The sequence below is a fragment of the Cavia porcellus genome, unplaced genomic scaffold, assembly GCF_034190915.1.
Source record: "Cavia porcellus strain 051 isolate PalLab524CR breed Dunkin Hartley unplaced genomic scaffold, mCavPor4.1 scaffold_23, whole genome shotgun sequence".
NCBI classification, from domain to species: Eukaryota; Metazoa; Chordata; class Mammalia; order Rodentia; family Caviidae; genus Cavia; species Cavia porcellus.
Window position 1 is genome coordinate 53,861,451 of NW_026947506.1, and position 20,398 is coordinate 53,881,848.

Consider the following 20,398-nt stretch of genomic DNA (forward strand, 5'->3'; position numbering starts at 1 on the left):
TGTCTGGTAGAAGAAATTTCAAGCAGGTCTAACATTCAGGTGGGTGGCTGCTTTTAGCCAAATATACAATGAAAATCAGGAGCAAAAGGCAAAGCCAAAAGAATATTAAACATTTCAGGTTTCCCAGAAATGAAATAACTGCAAAGTTGGAGCCCAGAGCCAAGCACTTTGCATCAGGACAACAAAGAGGTATCTTGCCTTGAAGGTATCTCAAGAGTTCGGCAAGACCCTACCATTTGCAGATTCAAAGATGCAAAAGTATAAAGATTTCATTTGAGAAGAGAGGCTCTGGACTCCTGCTGGAGAAGGGCTGCCTAGGGAATTAGTTTCTTTAGATTAGAATTTCACTCAGAGACCACTGCAGTCAAGATCAAAGAGGCCCAGCTACTGCTCCCACTGGTGGAAATTTCATGTCATCCACATGGTGCTAATTTTCAGGCATGCAGAATGCAAGAGTTGTGGGGTCACAGAGGCTTCCACCCAGATTTCAGAAGGGATCCTGGAAGCCCAGGCTGCACGCCTTTGACAAAGTAGAGTGAAAGTGTTAAGAGTGAAGCTGAAGGAACAGTGGAGTTCCCAGTACATTGGAAAAGCCAGTAAGGTGGACTGGGTGCTGAGGAAAGCCACAGGTAGTGAGCAAAGCAAAAGAGACGCCATGTGGGCTATGCCAGCAATGCCATAGGGACAGAGCTGCCCAAGCACTTTGGAGCTTGTAACTCATCAAAACAGTCCCAGCTGCTGGATATAGAACTACAGAATTTAATGTTTTCCCTGCTGGGTTTTGGTCTTTGGTTCCTTTCCTTTCTATCCCTCTACCCTCATTTTTCACTTTCAGAATGGAAAAGTTTACCTTGTTATGCCTTTTATGTTGCAAGTATTTAACTTTCTTTTTCATTTTTACAGGTGCTCATAACTAAGAATTTACCCTGGATTTGGAATTTTCAACAATGCTGGAACTGCCAAGACTTATGCGACACTCAGTGGACTAAAAACATTTTGCATAATGAGATGGACACGAGTCTTTTCAATGAGTTGTGGACAGAATGCTATAGTTTCAATCAAAAATAGTTTAAAGCAAAGCCTTGTGTGTCTATAAGGTGACACAATCACAAGGTTCTACATTCATTACTGGATTCACCCACAGATGAGTTCAGTAGCTATTAGGAGGTGAGGTCTAGCTAGAAGTGGGTCACAGGGGTCATGATCTGGAAGAAGGTATTCTTGTCCCTGGTCCTCCTTCTGCTCTGCTTTCTGGTCACTTTATAACATGAGCAGCTTTCCTCCAATAGGCCCTTGACATTCCTGGCCTGAAGTTGGAGGCCAGGGACCACAAGCCAAAATAAACTTCTCCTCAAGTTACTGAGCTCAGGTATTTTGTTCCAGGGACAGAAAAGCTAATACAGTCATCAAGTGGGGCTGTGGTAACACGCTTGTGGAAGCAGGAAGGAACAACAAGGAACCCAGTTGGGGGGCAATGGGCAACAGTGAGGATACTATCTGCCATCTACTCACAGGGCTGGCTTGTCTACTCATGCCAAGCAGTCAATGGGCAACCATAGGCCCTTGAGGGTATGGGTTCCTGACCTGGAGATCTGGCCAATGGTACCTGCCTGGAGCAGCCAGGATGTCCAACCCTGCCCAACTCTGCCTCTCCCGGAACCTCAGTGGGAGATGGCAGAGATCAAAGGCATTTGCTTAGGACCTCAGGCCCAGGAAAGCTTCGCTTCTAAAGAGCCTTTGACATAGCTGCTCAATGGGGAGGGGCCTTGGGGAGAACCAGCCATGTAGCTATGTACAGAGAGAGTCCCTCCAGTGGTATAGGACAGGGGCTCCTTCACCACAGCCCCACCCCCTCACCAAGACCTGCACCCTCATGTGAGCCCTGGGAGCACCTCTCTCACCCTCTTATCCTGACCAGATCATAGTTTCTGGGCCTAGTGATATCAAGTACCCACACAGGATGGCCACAGCCCCTGCGCATAGCACCCTGCAGTTCTTAGAGCCACCCCAGCCCTAGCTCTTGCTCTGGGAGGCAGTGAAGGCCCAGAGAGGGGAGGGAGGACCAAGGGGGTCCAGGCTGAGATTACCTCAGATCTCTAATGGGTTTTCACCCCCTCCTGGCTCTGCCTGGCTCCACCTCCCGCCTACAAGCCGCAGACAGAGCCCAGTCCCAGAGTTAGCAGACCCTGCCCCACCCACCCCCAGCAAGTCCACAGCTGGAAAACAGAGCTGGGAGGAGGAGAGACAGCAATGTGTCTTTGAAGGTCCACCCAGGCCAGGCCACCTTGGGAGCAATCAAATGGCAGGGGCCACCCAGGAACTCACCTTTCTCCGATGGGACGGCACAATAAAGAAGGTCTCGATGTTGTGTGCCTTCAGGAAGCTGTTCCTCTCATGGCCATGGCCCGGCTCCACCTCGTAGTCTCCGTTCAAGCAGGCGAGGGTGGTCTTTGTGATGTGAACCTTCCTATGGGAAAAGCATGCAAACATGTGCGGGTGTCGGGCCCTGCCACTCAGGGACCATGGGTTCAGGGTCCCCGCACATCTGCACATCTGCACATCTGGGAAAGGAGAGGAAGGCCTGCAGGCAAGTGAGAGAGGACAGGACAGGAAGACAGAGAAGGGGCATCTGAGGCCAAGGAGGAAAAAGGGCAGAGAGGGGAGAGAAAAGGAAAGCACCAGAGGATGCAAGAGAAGACGAGAAAAGGAAAAGAGGGGTTCAGAGAAGGAGAGGCCCCAGCCAGCAACACAGGTCAGGGCTGGTGGCAACCATAGCCCCACCTGAGGTGACAGCTGGACCCTGCAAAACAGATGAAACCCCACAGCCTCTGCTTCTTGGCCAGCCTGCCACTCCTGTGACCTTAGGGACAAAACACAAACTCCTCGCCTGCTCTTCGGCCTTCTGACTTCCACGCAGGGGAAGCCTTGCATTCAAGGCTGATTCCCTGCTCCCACTGAGAGGTGACCGACCTTGGGACATTCGGATGGATCTACAAATATTCAGGGATCCAGCAAGGGGAGCAGGGTCTGGGTGGCCAGCAGTGGCCTTTGCTGATGGTGGGTGCTTTCTGATCCTTGAGGGCTAACAGGAGGGAGAGGGGCAGGAGAGAACAGCCAGTGCCCTGGGGCTGTGTGGCCCAGCACTTTCAACATGAGGAAAGGGATGAAGCACCGAGAAGCAATGAGATGCCATCCTGTACCCTAGACATGCCCCCAAGTGCACTGGGACTTCTCGGCCCATGCCAGCTCTCTGCAGGATCCCAGGAGAGTGTCAGTGGGCTGGGCAGGACCCCCTTCCCCCACCATGGGACTGCACAGCAGGTGACAGGCATGGCAGAGACAAAACAGGTGCCCCTGAGGCCCCGATGCCAAGGGTCAGAATAGCACCCACACAGGTGCCCTCGAGGTGAGAGCACTCAGCCACACCCCACCCAGTCCCCAACTTACCCCGGCAGGCCAGCGGCCTCCATGACATTGGCCAGGGTCACATCATTGGACCACACGTCATACTGCCACTTGCGCAGGCCAAGTACGCCACAGAGGACCCTGCCGGTGTGCAGCCCCACACGCATGTTCAGGTCCACCTCGGTGGCCTCAGCCACAGACCTGCAAGACACGTGGGGGGACTGTGGAGCTGAGGCTGCCTTGATGGCCCCGGGGAGCAGTGTGGGCCTTGGGTTTGGTTCTGGCTGCACGTGGTCTGAGTAGTGTTGGGTGGCACAGGCACCCGGGAGCCTCCTGGCCTGGCCAGTGGACAGCAGCCTCTCCAATGACCCAGGTATCTCCCTGTGTCCACACCATCTCTGGTGGGCTCTTCCATGCCTCCTCCTGAGCCTCAACCCATGGAAGACCTTAAAGGGACCCACACCCCACCCAAGCCTTGTTCCCAAGGGAAGAGGTGCTGGGGAGGTGAACACAGACAAAGCAGAAGCTGAGGACTGGGAAACCCACTTTAGCCTGGTCATTGCAGCTTCTGGAGCCTCACTTTCCATGGATATGAACCAGGCTCTGGCTACACTGGCCCTGAAAATCCCTGAAACTATTTAAATTCTACTCCAGTGCATAAGGGACTCACCAGCCTCCTGCTGGCTCTCTCCAGGCTGGCACCAAGAAGGACAGCACACTTTCTACCTCTGTCACTGCCAGGCAGGTGACAGTGACAGCAAAACACCTCAGCCCTCACTGTGTCCTCCACCAGCTCCAACTGTGCCCTGCTGCCCGCACCAGAGGCCTCTCTCTTTGGGTCACACTATGCATCCTGGTTAACACTCTGGGTGCCAGGCTGGCTGACCCTCTCTGAGAAGCCTGGCCTGGCTTATCACCATCTCAACTTCCCCATTCTCCTCCCAGGCCTGCAGACCCAGCCTGCAGAGGACACAGCAGCCACATAGGACAGCTGCCTACTGGATGCTACTGGAGGGCAGTGCAAGAGGGTGGCTTCAGCTCTAAGTCGGTCCCGGAAGTCCTGCAGCAAGCTCACCCTCAGGACCCTCAGCAGGATGTGCTCCACAGGTTTGCAAAAGAAGTCTCTTGGAAGTTATGACACCGGCATCTTCAGTATCCATTTATTTCAATACACTTTTAGGCATCATATTTTTAAATTCTAAGCCCCTGTTGTCAGTGTCCAATAAGAGACACTGAAATATAATTCCAAAGTTAAAATATATTTTGAAGCAGGACATGGCACAGGTCTATAATCCCAGCACTGGGAGACTGAGGCAGGAGCACTGAGAGCTCAACCACAGCCTGGGAAACTTAGGGATTTAGCAAGACCCTGTCTCAAAATAAAAAAAAAAAATAAAAGCCAGGGGGATGGAGCTCAGTGTGAAGACCCTGAGTTCCATTCCCAGTGCCACACACAAAAAATTTATTTTAATGCACAGGGAAAATGTGGACTAGAAACCTGCCAATGGTATTTTGGGACATTTCGAGAATTCACACTTCTGCGGTCCCAAATGGGTGACAACAGCCTGAGAACCATGGGAACTCATGCCCACCCCTGTCCCTAGGCCCCTTTGTACCGTCTAAATCAGCTCTTCACAGTCTCAGAGTCCCTGCTGGCCTCCACCAGGTCCTCTGTGCACTACTACACCCTCTTCTTCAGTCCCTCCAGTAGGTTCTGTCACCCAGGTGATGGAGCTGGTACCACCCAGCCTGCAGCATGCTGGATGGTCACTTTGCAAGCATCCAGTGTCCAGAGCTGTCACTGTGCTGGCTCCTCCCAGCACCACTGCTACTGGAGCATCCAGGTGACTTTGCCTAATTCTAGTGGACCCTCCAACTTCACCTCCAACGAACCAGAATCTCCACAGCCCTTTCAACTTCATTTGTCCTACTTTTCTTTCTTATTTGTGCTCTCAGGCTGTTATGGTTTCCATCCAGAACATCCCCCTAAAGGCTCAGGCTTTGGAGGTAAGGTTTTTGGAAGGTAGTTGAATATGGGAGTCCACACTCATCAGCAGATTCAGCCAGGGATGTTCTGTTAGGAGGTGAGGACTGGTTGGAAGATGTGGGTCACTGGGGACATGATTTAGAAGGTGCATTTTTGCACTGGGCTCTCCTACCACCACCACCCCCCCGCCATCTCTCTGCTTCTGGCTGCCATGGCAACTGAGAGTAGCTTTTCTCCATTGAGTCCATCCACCATGATGTTTGTACCTTTTACCCACCTTCCATGCACAGACTGAGCTCTCTGAAACCATGAGTTAAAATAAGCCTTTTCTCCTTGAAGTTGCAGATCTCAGGTATTTCGTGCCAGTGACAAGGAAACAAGGACACAGGCTCAAGCATATTCCTTCCAGACTTGGGCTCACTGTCCATAGACCTGACTTCTGTCTGGCTCTAGACACCAACACGGAAGTTATTAGGAAGTAGCTCACCTCTAGGACCAGGGCCTCATCAATCCTGGATGCAATGAAATCCTGGCAGAACCAAAGCCTAGTCATGACTACACTAGAACTCGAAAATGAAAGGGCAGACAAGTGTAGTTTGTTCAACAAACATCTACCAGGCTTCCTTGCTAATCCATCACTCAAGGCATTGTGGCAACAGCTGTGACAATGGAACAGTGGTTCCTCTAGAGGATGATTTGCTATCCTCTAGGCGGGATTGACCACAGCTGTGCCCCACAGTGGTAGAAAAATGGAGCACACGGTTTCACACTCATGAGTTCAAACCCATGCCGCCAGAGCTTATCCATCTATAAAAATGCAAGTACTCAACTTAAAATATACAACTTCACAGTCTCCAGATTCCCTAAAATATTAAGGAAAACCATATGCAGTGGACACAGGTGCAAGTATGCACCAGCACCCTCTACCCTTCAAGAAGTTGATCCCTGAGCTTATCCATAGGTCTGGCTCTGAAAATTAGAATCCAACAACAAGATGAAATAATACCCAAAGGTACTTACTGTTGTGGATCTGAATTAACCCCCGAAAGGCTTATGGGTTCAGAGGTAGAGCTTTAGAAGGTTTCAGATCATGAAGGCACTAACTTCATCAAGTGGACTAAACTCTCACTAAGTAGATTGTAATCTAGGGTATTATGGGAAGATAACAGCCCACCTAGGAGATGGGGCCTAGAGGGAGGGAGTGGGCCATGGGAAATGGCATTGGGAACCACATCTCACCCCCAGTCCCTTCCTCTCTGGCTCTCTCTCTGGCTCTCTGCTTCCTGGCTACCATGAGATGAGCAGCTTCCTCCCACTGTGACGTTTCTGCCTTGTCACACACCTACATGCATGGAGCCAGCAGGCCACGGACTGAAACCATACGCAAAATCCAAGCTCTCCTTCTTTAAGTTGCTTTTTTCAGGTATGTTGCTACAGCAACGCAAAGCTAACCTACACTCCCTGCTGAGGAAGTGAGGTATTCTCCACGGCTCACACCTACGAGCCAGTTTGTGGAAAAGAAAGGAGTTGTTGACAGCCAGGGGCTGGGGAACACTGCCCATGGGTGTCCCTTCTTACAGGGCTCCATACAACACTCCAGCCTAAGGGGCCACCGAGATCCACTGACCACCATGATGCCTGCATGGTGTTCTCCTGGCTCAGAGGGATCAGGAGGAAAAGCACAGGCTATTTCCTGCTAGTGGGAGAACAAACGAAAAATACAGAGACCAAGGCCACACTTAGTTAAAATCCATTTAGCAAGATGGTGCCCCGCTTGTCTGGGAGTCATGCAAACAACAGTGAGATTCCAGCATCCCTACCACCCACGCCAGCAGAGGTTCCCCCAGGCAGACAAACGTGGCCCCGCCCCAACAGCTGTGCAGGACTACAGCTCTGCAGGGATTCCACAGGAGAGGGGCCCTTTCTCCTCCAGGCTGGCTCCTCCTGGCTGGGAGCTGATTTGTGCCTCCCACGCGCACCCACTTCATCCAAGAACCCACTTAAGCCTCACAACCACTCAGAGATGCAAACATCAATTCCTTTTATAGCGACAAAAATGAAGGATTCAGGGAAAATGGGAGCCGGGAACCTGCAAGCTCATCTACTTACTGGGGATCAGAAATTTGTAGCCCACTCAGGAAAAGAGGAGCCCTGAGCCTGAAGGAGACTCAGCAGAAAAGGGTGGGCAGAGATGTCACAGGGGACAAGGCACAGGGTGAGGGTGACTCAGGCTTCAACTGGCCACCACCCCTGCACCCTCCACCCTAGAGTCCCCCATGCATACAGTCTGCAGAAAAGAAGCCAGCACCCAGGGACAGACAGAGCTCTGGATGCCTGAGACGGGGCCTCCTGTCACCCATGGGGTCAGAGGCTGAACTCTGTCCCTGGGACTTGAGACCCCACCCCACCAGCCCAGGCAGGTGGCTTCTGTCCACAGCAGAAGGAAGATGGGCTGAAAAGCTTCCCCCACTGACGCACAAGTTTACTCCCTGGGCTGGTCTTGCCTCTAAAAAGCTGTGTAACCCCAGCAAGTCCCTTCTGTCTAGAGGGCTCAATTGCTCCATCTATCAAGTAGGAGAGTCAGCTTCCTGACAGCTTTGAGCTAAAGGCACTCTGACAGGGACAGAGACCTGGGTGTCAGGTCCATCGCCCAGTTGTATGCCCAGGGCAGTGGTGTGGAGCCCTGAGTTCTGCTCTTTCCTTTCAAATGCCTAAGTGAAATGCACTGCTGTGGGTAGGTGACTGTGGGGCATAGAATGGCCACCTCTGTGCAGCAAGCAGTACTGGTGTGAGCACTGCTGGCAGAGCCAGAGTCAGAACATAGAGCTAACAGTGGACACCAAAGTCCCAGGGAAGTGACAGGCAGCTGGGCAATAAAGGCTCACCCTACCAGACTCTATGCCAAGAGGGCTCAGCACTCAGATCCCAGCCTTTGCTCCCAGAGAACAGCAGAGGCAGTCACCTGCCAAGCAGAAGACAAGCCCACGCCACAATCTTCTGAAAAGGAGCCAGCCGGACTGGGCCAACTCCAAATGGCTCATCCAGCTCACTTCTTTTCCCACATCTCAGGCACATGTGACAATACCCAGGCTTCCCGAGGACACAGAAACATCCCATACAAAACCCAAGGCGAGGTTGCCAAAGCATCACATCGCAGAGCAGCTGCCCCAGCCCCGGACACGTCCCCGGAGAGCATGCCACTTACGTGATGGTGTCAATCATGTCGAGCCCCATCTCTACGCAGCAGTGGGCGTGGTCAGTCTTGGGCTGGGTGAGGCCAGACACGCAGTAGTAGCAGTCACCAAGGATCTTGATGCGGCGACAGTGGTTCTCCTTCGGGGACAAAGTACACAGTCAGCTTTGCCTGCTCAGCAAGTAGACCTAGTGACCACAGAGTACTAGGACATGTTATCATGGTCCTGGGCAGTCCTGGGAGACACACAGTCACCTCCAGCAGCTGGGATCAGGGTCGTGTTGGTGGTTCCCTCACTTCCTTTCCTCTTGAGGTGTCCACCCCTCCCACTTTCTCCAACCCTACAAACCTCTAAGGTCCAGGTGTAAGGTCACTCGGGTAGAAGGTGGCACAGTACACAGCCACCTCTGTGAGGAATCTTCTCTGACCCAACACAGAGGGCCATGGGCAGCACAAGGCCCTCCAGAAAGGCCAGGCCAGGCCCACCCAGCTCTTCAGCTCTTTGCGTCCCTACCCCGGGACACACTTCTAGAAGGCACTTCCTGCCACTAAATGCCCTTGCCCTGTTGGATACCAAGATATGAGGAATACCGGTAGAAACACATAGGGCTACATGTATGTCAGAGTTTGGATTTTTTCCAGATTTAGAACACTGACATAGACTTCAGTGGTGAAACACCCTTCATCTGAAACCTAAAATTAGCTTCAAAACTCAAACAGACTTTGAGTTTCGACATGGTCCTCAAAGTTGCAGAATTTGGAGCATTTTGCATTCTGAATTTTAGATTAGGGAAGCTTACACTGTAATGGCACTTCCGGGGGCATCTGCTCCCGCAAACTGAATTGTCACAGTGCCCCCCCCCCCGACCACCAGCACAGAGGGTCATGGACTCCCCCAGGGAAACCAGGTGGGGATCAAAGAAGATCAAAACAGAGGCCAAGCACTATTCTACCCAACATAGGACTTGTTTTTATTTCAAGGAGAAAATTAGAACAGGAGTTTGAAAGCATGTTCTCTTCAAGACCCCTGTATGCCTTACAGCTGTTGACATTTACCAGTTAGAAGCCATGCGTGTTTTAAACACACACGAATGTATTTAAAGACAGCAGGAAATCTATTTGCATGACAGTTTAAACTCTGACAGTTCTCCCACGTAGAATGCTGTCCACTACCATGCATCTCTGACCAATTTTGGGAGCAGACAGCTGGATGCCTGGATCCACAGTAGCATCTGACCACTCAGGCTGGACTGTGGTCACAGAGTCCACAAAGGACAGGCTTCAGAACTTTGAAGACCTCACAGAGCCACAAACCCCTCTGAACTCCGCTTTGGGAATACATCTGTGGCTCTCATTTCTAAGTCTGTCCTTCCGTTCCCTACTCCATGCAGCTAGTTAGCAAGTGCCAAAGTGAGCTGGGGGCCAACAAGCCCTACCCCAGGACTATGCATGACAGATCTCCCCAGTCCTGGGCCCGTGCTATCCCCAGCTACTGTCCTGAGCTGTCTCAGCTGCAGTGCCACAGGGACCTTGAACAACAGCTCCAGCCACTGCTGAGTGTCTGAGAGAAACTGAGCTGTATAGATGGCCCCAAACTTGCTCCTTCCACCCCACCTGCCACCATAGAAAAGGAATGTCCCTGTGGGCTAGCACGGGTGTTGCCTCTGATTACAAGCCCCACAGAGCTTTCCAAAGAAGGAGGCATCTATCTACACAGGCTGTGACCAAAGACAGAGATGCCCTCAAGACGATCCCTGCTACTCAGGGATTGAGGTGTACAAAGAGTCCACCAGGATCGCCTTCACCAGTCCACCTGCAAGACCTCCATGGCAGATGGGGGTTATATGCTTTCTGAAGGAAGTATCTCAATCAACTATCACCAACAGTAGTCCTCGCCTGGAACCCGGTCAGCACAATGTCTGGAAACTGCCTGGGATACAAAGCCCAGACACCTCCAGGCCTTCCTGGGCCCTCCTAGCTTCTGCTTCCTGCCTGGCCTCCACCACACTGACCCTGGGGTCACAATCCAAAACACATAAGGGGACAGTGCTTGGTTTCATTTTTCATTTCAAAGGTTCTGTGAATTTTGTCAGCAAGGCTAAGAGATCAAAAAAGAAAGTTTGTTTGCTTCTGATGATTCTGAGTTGTAGATTCATAAAGTTCCTTCATAAAGGAAGAAAGCTGGTGCCTGAGTCACTGTGGGAAGCACGGTTGGGAGTGGCGACAGGGGCCTTGTGGCTCTGAGTTTCACTGGGAAGAACACAGAAGAGGAGGAGGACGAGAGTGGGCTCCAAGGGGTACAGCCCTCGGGGACTCAGCTGTCCCCTCTTTCCCAGCCATGGAAGAATCAGGACTGCCAGGGGAACACCAGCAGGGAAGTCTCATGCTTAGCTTCCCAGGTACAGCCTGAAGGGTGGCAGTGGGCTCTCACCAACTTGCCTGAGTGGGCAGACGTGGGCAAGGGACCTAGGATAACACAGACACACATACCCCAACACAGTCCAACACTGTCAAGAACCAGCAGATCGTGGGGTGCTGAGAAGTGGGGTGCTTGATTCCATGCAGAAATGATGAAATTAAAAACCACCACCCGGAGGTTGCTGAGAAGATGGCAGATTGATAAGTAGCAAAGTAAAGAGCCTCTCCGAGAGAAACAGCTGAGATGCTAGAACTTACCACCATGGAGAAGACCAGACAAACGCAGAGGGATTCTCATGACCCAGGAAGAAATAAGGAAAAAGGAGAAAAGAAAAGAAAAACATGGACAGAAGCCTGGAGCCAGACGTGCTCTCACTGGAGCCAGTCCCATGCTGTGCTGGGCACCTTGGAGTCAGACAACTCACAGTCACACCGAAGACACGGTTGCGCTGAAGTCAGGGGTTGGCGAGCCCAAGGCCCTGGGCGGGAGGATGCGTCACAACAAAGAACAGAAATGTCATGGAGACCTGCACCAACCCTCAGTGAGTGCTCAGAATTTGGTCCTCCCACGAAATGGGGAGGGGGACCAGCTGGACAACATATTGGAATTGGGCAGGACAGGCCTGAACCAGGAACCACAGTGGCTTCAGTTAGCCACTTCTCACCCAGAGCAGATTGGTGGGATCTGCTTGGGCTGGGTCATGCCCCTGGTCGAGACCAAATAGCCAGGGATGAAATTGCCCTCCAAATTGTCCTGAATGGGTTCTGTCCTCGAAGCACACACTAACGTGGCGAAGGCCCCTGATAGTTGACTGGCTCGGAGGGGAGGGGCCAGCCTACATTACCCCTGCTTGCACCTCCATGATCAACAGCAAGCTGGAGAAGGCAGCACACTTCAGAAGAACCATAACCAATATGGAAAGGGGCTGGGACCTCCACCATACACTTTAAGGAAGAAACCAGAAACATGACAAGAGAAAGAAATAAGAAAAAGTCTCCAGCCACCAACCAAGGGAATATGGGTCCAGGAGAGGTAAATACAGAAGAGATCAAGGGCAGCAAATATGCGACATTGGACATGGCATCAGCTGACATAAAGAAATATCTTCATAACATTATAGAAGAACTCAAAACTGAAATACTAATACAAGTAAAGCAAGATATAAGAAGATTAATAAAAGAAATGCTAAGTACCTCTCAAGAAGACACAGACAGAAGAATGGAGGAACACAGAAAAAGGAGAGAAACCTAGAATACATGAAACAGATTCAAAGAGATTACCGGGAAATTAAAAACTCCATTAAAGCTGGCAAAATTACCTGAAAGAAACTAAAGATAGATTATTAAAACTTGAAGATAGGTTTGCAGTGTGTGATCGCAAAAGGAGAGATCTCTTAAAAATAATAAGGAAACAGGCAGTAATAATACACAGGCTAGAAGATGACAAGAGGATCTATAATTAAGAATAAAAACTGTCAGTGAAGAAGCAGGGTAAACATAAAGGAAATACAAAGGCTATTCACAGAAACAAGTAAGGAAAACTTCCCAAGCATAGGAAACGGAAATGATATTCAGATGTATGAAGCATACAGAATGCCAGCCACCTACAACCAAAAAAGCTACACTCAGACATATAATAATCAGGATCCCAGAAATTCATCACAAGAACAGAATATTAAAAGCTGTCAGAGAAAACAAACAGATCACCTGTAAAGGAAAACCCATCAAAATCATGGCAGACTTCTCGACACAAACTATCAAACAAAGAAGAGCTTGGAGCAAAGTATTCCAAGCCCTGAAAGAAAATAACTTCCAACCCATATTGATGTACCCTACAAAACTGTCTCTAGAAATTAATGGAGAAACAAGATGCTTCCATGACAAAGAGGAACTAGGGTAGTTTGTGACCACAATCCAACCCTACAAAAAGTACTGAAGGACATTCTAGAGACAGGGAGAATAAACACCAGGATTTCAGGAACAGTGGCAGAGAGCTCTCAAAAAACAGAGCAGACAGTGGAATAAAGGAGAAAAGTTAACAACCAATGGCAGAAAAATAACATAGCAGAAATGGGGCAGAGAAAATTGGCTGTAATCTCTAACAAAGATAGCCTTGATACACTAACAAAAATAAACACAGGCAGAGTATATCAGGAGATAGGATCCACCGAGATGCTCTATATAGGAAACATAATTAACTTGAAAGAGGGCTTATGGACTGAAAGTCAAATATGAGAAAAACAATGCTCTATGTGACAGGGAACCAGAGAGAAATAGGGGCAGCTTATCCAGCAGCTGCAGATAGGTTAGAAAGTCATGACACTTCTGTACAGTGGAGAACTACTTAGCTATAACAAAGGAAAACCTTGAGGGTTTTGTAGGTAAAGGAATACAACTTAAGATCAAGCTCAGGGGTTAAAAAAAAGTTCAGAATCACTTAGGTAAATAACAGGTTGCCCCCCTAATCTAAAAACTAAAGGAGTTAGTTGGACCCAAAATGTACAGTGTACCCTGTGAAAGTGAAAGGGGAGAAATTGTCTAAAAAAGGAAGACAGAGGACATTGTTAATAGTGTATCAGGATTTAAAATCCACACTGTTCTCATCACTGTTTAGTTTGATTATATTGTATTACAGTCTGTCTACTTGTACTAGATTTGAGGGCACAGACAGCTATTCCAAAAATAGCAGGATATACTACAGTAACCATCCTTAATTTCCTATTAACTTAATCTTAAGCCCTGTATAACTTACATTGTCATATTATGACTGATCTTATTTGAATCTGGTTTGTTAGATCACTCTTCTGTCTTGAGTGATTTTATTCGAATCTGTTATGTTTGACAGTATCAAGTCTGAGAGTATAGGCAACTACTCTGAATACGACAAGATTCACTAGGGTAGCCATTCTGGTTTGACTATTACCTGCTTTTGAAGTCTTATAATGTCTCCAAAGTTTTGTTTTTATTAATATTGTTATGTACTGCTATGTTCAATTATACTATGCCCGATGATATAGACAATTCTACTGAAGATAACAAGAGACATCATAGTAAATCACCTTGTATTGTGGTTTTCTATGTCTTTTTTGTTTCGTGCTTTGCTAGGAATTTGTTTTGTCTTGTTTTGTTTTGCTTTCCCCTCTAATACAGAAAGGATAGGTATACATGTAGAGACTCATGCGTGCATAGAACTTCTAAACAGTTTATGAGAATCAATTATACAATGCACAGTGAAACAAACAGCTACCTTGAAGAAAAAGACACACTAAAGTATCCAGTGTTGCTTCTGTAGCATCATGATGTAAAACCCTGCAATACTATTATTCTTTGTTCAAAGTGATCTTAGTCTGTTTTGTTTTGTTTAATTTCAATATGCAAAGGTTTGGACAGCTATTTTGAAGAGAATGAGAGACATTACCGCAGCATGTTGACTCCCCTATTGTCTGGTCTTGAGACCTAAAATGCCTTCAACATCCTGTTCTGATCAGTTTTATACTATTTTGTTTTGTACAAATTCATTGTGTGTGGAGATATGGACAACTATTTGGAAGAAAACAAGAGACAATATGATAGACAGTGAAGATCTCCAGTTGTCTTGCTTTGAAATCTGGGTCTCTTACATTGTTTCTTATGATCTGTTTTGTTATGTTTCATTTTACCCTCTTTAAAATACAATTTGAAAAAAAAATAAAAATTAAAAAATAAAAACCACCACCTTACAGATCCAAGAGCAAGCAAAGACCAAAGGGGCAAGAAGTTGCTGCTGATATCAGAGCAACCCTAAAATGTGGAATCCAGGGAACTGGGGGACTCCACAGTACATTCCAATTCTGGCAGCGCAAGTAACTCCCTGGCTGCCCCAATGGAAGGGGCAGGTGAGGAGGACAAGCCTAAATTAATACTGCTTTTGCCTCAGCAACTGCATTCAAAACCCAAGCCACATCCTGCTAACTTCACAAGATGAAAACTCTGTATCTCCACTGCAGTGTGTAACCTGCTCGTGCCCACAGCTCATGTGTAACCTGCTGTATCCACAAAGTTAAAAAGCAGGGAACGTACCCAGTGGCAACTGCCAGAAGGTTCCAAGGTGTATCATTCATTCCCGCAGAACGCTTTCATGAGCTCCTGCACTGAGCAAAGAATGCAATGTGTAGCTCTTTATGGGGAACTTCCTGCCCCGGGGGGAGGGGGCAGGAAACCAGGTAGAGGAGCTCAAACCAAGCATGCTGCAGACACCTGTGCACCACCAGAGGCCGTACAAAGGCAGTCCCCTTCTGGAAGGATAAGAGGAGCCTGCCCTGTCATGGGGGGCGGGGACTCTCAGAACACTGCCACACATGCATCTGCTCCTGGTGGCCAAGGAAAGGAGGGAGGAACTCAGCACCTGAGTTGCACTGGGAGACAGTCCCAAAAGGGCTTTATTTTCCCAGCTGCATTTTGTCTTTAGTGGGACCTGCTTTGACCCTATGGAGGCTACGTGCTTGTTTGAAAGCTTCTAAAGGGACTTGTTTGCAGCTCTGTGAGCTTGCGGACTGTATAAGCTTTTCTCCTATTTCCCCAGAGCAGCAATAAACTCTACACAGGGTTCTGTGTCCAAAACGCTGGAGCTTAAGCCCCAGTGAATCCGCAGTGCACTGGCTCCTTCACAACTTCTATCACAAACCGAGCAAACGTCCCCAAGGGCTGAGCTGGTGGCTGGATGAGCCAGTAACAGAGAGCCAGGAGGAGAGCCGGTGGGGAGACTGGCACCAGGGAGAGAGGTGGCAGAGTAGGTGTCTCTCAATGCATCTCGACTTAGGAGTCTCCAAGGTGGAATCAACCCAGCCAGCAGCTTATGGATCTGAGAGTAAAAACTAAACTGAAAACAGTGCTACTGAAAACTTCAAGAAACCTTCAGCCACATTGGTGGCTTGACCTCACAGGAGAAAAAAACTATTTTGAGTGGCTCAGAAACAGAGGTGGAGGGGTGCGACCCAAGGCCAGAAAGAACCACAAAGAAGGTTCGAGTGCACCCAGTGGTCTGTTCTTGATGGCAAATCCACCTCTCTACTCTGCAGAAGAATGAAATAAGGAATAAAACCATGTGTGTCCATTCCACACTGCTTCAACAGAACACGGGAGAGCGGGCAATTTACAAAGAACAAAGGTTTTCTTTATACAGTTCTGGAGGGAGGAAGCCCAAGGTGGAGGGGCCCACAACTGGGGGGCCTCTGTACTCCGAGGGAGGGAGGTGGAAGGGCAAGAGAGAGAGAGAGAGAGAGAGAGAGAGAGAGAGAGACAGAGAGAGAGAGAGAGAGAGAGAAGGAGAGAGAACATGTGAGAAAGAGACGGACAGAGAGGCAGAGAGAGGCAGACAGAGAGAGGGAACTTTTAGCACAAGCCACTGCCCAGGTAACTAAGCCCTTCTTTAATAACAACTCTAATCCACCACGAGGACTGAACGCTCGTGGCCTTTCACCCTGTAACGAAGCCCCTCCTCCCAGCACGGTGAATCAGGAATTAGGTTTCCAACACATGAACTTTGGGTGACACAGCTAAACCAGGGCACTATCATTACTATTTTCAGCATGGAAGAAAAGGTACAAGATAACAAGGCAGTGGAGTTAAATGTACTGGAAATATCAATATAAATTCGTAATTTCATTTTCCTAATAAAATCTCCTAACTCTCTCCCCTAAAAAAGCCCGCTGATGACCCAGATGATGAGGAGGACATAAAGCAGGGCTTCTGGGCCAACAGCAAGGTGGGTCTGAGGCAGGATGCCCACCTTCCCTAAAGGCGGCTTCAGAGGCAATGGGCCATGTCCATGTCAAAAGAGAGGACAGCCTGAATGGATCCCATTTGCCAATATGGGAATCCAAGCACCAAACTTTTAAAAAAAGATGGCAATGATCAGAGCAATCAGTTTTTTTAAAATTCTCAAGTTCATAATGGGTCCCTGATTTGTTATTTTGAAAACAGACACACAGAAAGAATCAAGTATTTGTTATTCTGAGGTTCCAAACAGATGGAGAGGAAACATTCTTCTCTTAGAAAAAATTCATGAGCTAATAAATGCAGAAATGATAGAACTAAAAACCACCATTTTGCAGACCCAAATGAAATGCAAAGTCCTGGCCCTGCTTCCAAGGCAGCTGCTCTAAGACCCCTGGGTGCAAAGTGGAGGGCTCACCTCAATCTACCAAAAACTTCAAACTGGCCAGGAGAAAAGCAGCTGGCGCCCCCTGCTGGGGAGAATCACCAGGAAGCCCACAGCTGTGAGAGAACAGACAGATCCAAGAACCTGTGAGGTCAAGCATCCAACACCAACCAGCTCACAGCTATGATGAAACGGCAGGGAGCACCCAACATGAACCCCAACATGGAGAACAGGCATCATGGTTTGGATCCTAAATGTCCCCCACAAAAGCTCAAGCATTGAAGGCTTGGTCCCCAGCCAATGGTCCTACGGGGAGGTGGTGGAATCTTGAGGAAGGGAAGTCTATTTGGAGGAAGCAGATCATTGGGGTTTGGGCTTGGCCTTGAGGAGTATTAGGAACCTCCACTCTTTTCTCCTTTTCTTTCTGAGACACCCTGCTCTGCCCCACCCTCCCACCGTGATGTTCTGCCCAGATGCAGCACCAAAACAATGGGACCCAGCAACCATTAAGACCCTTGCACCATGAGCCAAAATAAGGGTTCAGTCCTTGTAAGTTATACCCTCAGCTATTTCATCACAGCGGGGCAAAGCCAGTGACTAAAGGACCAAAACAGGAGGGAAAGAGGAAAACGGAAAAACTAGGCAAAATCACTAACCAGTACGATGGGCTATATCAACCACGCGAGGGAACTCAGCATAGGGACCTGCAAAATAGGTCTTGGGATGGTTGTTAGGGGTGCCAGGAGGTCTATAAACCCCGCAGAGTTCTGCAGATCTGTCTTTCTGCAATAAATGGCTTTCTCTGCCTAAGGAAGCCTTCTCCCAGGAAGGAGAGACTGGAGGTCTGACACCTGGCCCAGAGAATGACCACACTGCCCGCCTGCTGCCTGCTACCTGGGCATGTGGTTTAGCCCCCAGCCTTCCACAGCTTGTGCTATCATCACCCCCAGCAACCTCAAGCTTGCGGTTCGTTTTCTAGCTCCAGATGTTCTTGAGGCTTCCACTATTGGGCCTGCCCTTTGACTCTCATTCTTCGTGTGTCCCCATGTTTATGCATGTGACCAAGGTGTATGCTCTCTCCTGTGAATCTATGATCAATTTACTTCATAGATGAAAATTACTGAATTCAGAGGGAAAAAGAAAACAGAATATTTCCCTATTTTTTTTCTATTTTCTGTACTTCAGGATGGTCTGAGGACTTGGGAAAGCTTTCTGGCTAAGGCAGACGAACCATCCCAAAGCCAGCTCATCTGCAGAGTCAGTCAACAGCTCCCTGAGACCTTGCCTTCCACATGTAAACCAATGGTCATGGCACACACAGAACCAGTATCCCAGGGCCAGGCACCAGACCACATCTATAACACCGAATCCATGAACATTATTCAAACCAGGATGCACTGCTTAACCTGCCCCACCCCACAAAGCACAAAGCAGGCCTAGGGCTGTCCCCTGGCTCCTCCCACCCCAGGGCTGACTCAGCATTCCCTGTGGCCCAGGGAGTATGTGTAACACACTTCATTCAGTGGTGTTGGCCTCTCTCTGTTCTCATTCACTTTATAAAGTCCCACAGGACGATTGATACAGCAATCCATCTTATTTGTGTCCTGATTGGAAGTTTAAACAATGATACATGAGGCCCAAGACCAGCATCAGAAATGATGTGGCTGTTAGAGATTTGGTTTGGTGGATAACAGTGTCATGGTGGCGGTGGTGGCTGAAATATTCCCAGACGGTTCAGGTGTGCACTGAACAATTTATGCTCAAATAAGGTGGCATCTAGGATTGGGGAAGAGGCAGAGGATGGAGACAAGACACTAATCAACAATTGGCAAGCTGCACTATGGGTGAGAGGGGTCATTATGTGTCCTCCCTACTTTGGTGCCTGTTTAAATGTTTTCATAACAAGCTTCAGTATCAACTAGGTGACTCCCAGACTGTGGGGAAAGACAGCAAGAAACAAGCCCTTCCTGTGAGTCAGGACCATGCACGGGCCACTGTAGGGAAAACCTGGTGCCAGCCTCTTCTTGCACATGGACTGGGAGACAAGAAGAATGAATCCCCCACTCCCAACTCCACCTCCACTTCCACCCTCACCCCTCACCATAAGCAAATGACTGATTGGAGAAACACAGGCTGTGGTGATAGCTAACGCACTAAAATACAATTTAATGCTTGTAGTGTTTAGGGTTTCACTGACTTTGCAGGCCTAAAGCCGGTAGTCTAATCATCTATTCAGAAGATAACAATACTCAATGTAGCATCTGTGGGGATCTCCTTCTGGGGGGGGGTGGCCACTGTTAATTCCCTATTATCTTGTTTTGAAGTCCTGTATCATTTTCATCGTTTTGTTGGGTTGGGTTTTATTCTGTTTTGTCTTGTTTGATTTTATTGTATCTGGTAGCATGGAAACTACTTCAGAGATAGCAAGATTTATTATGGTAGCCATTTTGGATTTACTATCATTTTTGTTTTGAAGTACTTTATTGCATTCATTGTTTGGTTTTTATTGGTTCTATTTTGTTCTGTTTTGTTTGATTTTTCTGTGTCTGATGGTATATGCAGCTATTTTAAAGACAAGAAGAGCCATTATGGTAACCACTGTTACCCATTATCTGTATCACTTTCACTGTTTTGATTGGTTTTATTTTGCTTCATTTTATTCTTTAAAATTAAAAAAAAGATGTCAGACTGGAATACACAGGTCTGTATTGGGACTCAGCAGCTCTTTTGTGAATGAATACAAGGGACCATGACAGCTTGCTCTCCTGCTGGTGGCCTAGGGGCTCTATCTTCCTCCCCTGCTGTGGGAGGCCCTCAAACTGCCCCCCAGATCCACCTGCCCCTCACCATGGCCTCACCTCCCCACCATCCAATAGCAGCTCCGCTTAGCTCACAGACGAGCCACCGGCCCCTCTCCTGTCCCCCAGCTCTGAAACACCAGCATCCTTGTGTTTTTCTCTTTTTCCTCTTAAATAAAATTTAAAAAAAAAAAAAAAAAAACAAAGGCGCCATGCTGTCCTCACTCTGCTGCTCTGCCTGGAATTCCCTCCCATCCCCTACCTAGAACATTGTTCCCCATGAAAGGAACCACCTTCTCCTCGGCCCCTTCCACTCTACCTGGAACACCATTCTCCATGAAGGACACCAAGTTCCACACCTACTTCCTACCTACCTGGACACCACCTCCCAGGCATGCACAGTTACCTCCCTAGGCAGTGCTTGTGACGTTTCATCTACATAATGATCACACCAGGGA

At 48.6% G+C, this 20,398-nt stretch overlaps 1 protein-coding gene across 1 annotated transcript in view; it reads right to left on the reverse strand.

Annotated features, from left to right (window-relative positions):
* Positions 1-20,398, reverse strand: part of Adcy1 (adenylate cyclase 1) — a 92,220-nt gene that overhangs the window by 33,768 nt on the left and 38,054 nt on the right. Inside the window, exons 5-7 of the mRNA XM_005001916.4 lie at positions 8,598-8,725; positions 3,448-3,606; positions 2,326-2,467 (exon numbers count right to left, since the gene is read on the reverse strand). Coding sequence (XP_005001973.3) covers positions 2,326-2,467; positions 3,448-3,606; positions 8,598-8,725 — 429 coding nt within the window. The remainder of the gene's footprint in view (positions 1-2,325; positions 2,468-3,447; positions 3,607-8,597; positions 8,726-20,398) is intronic.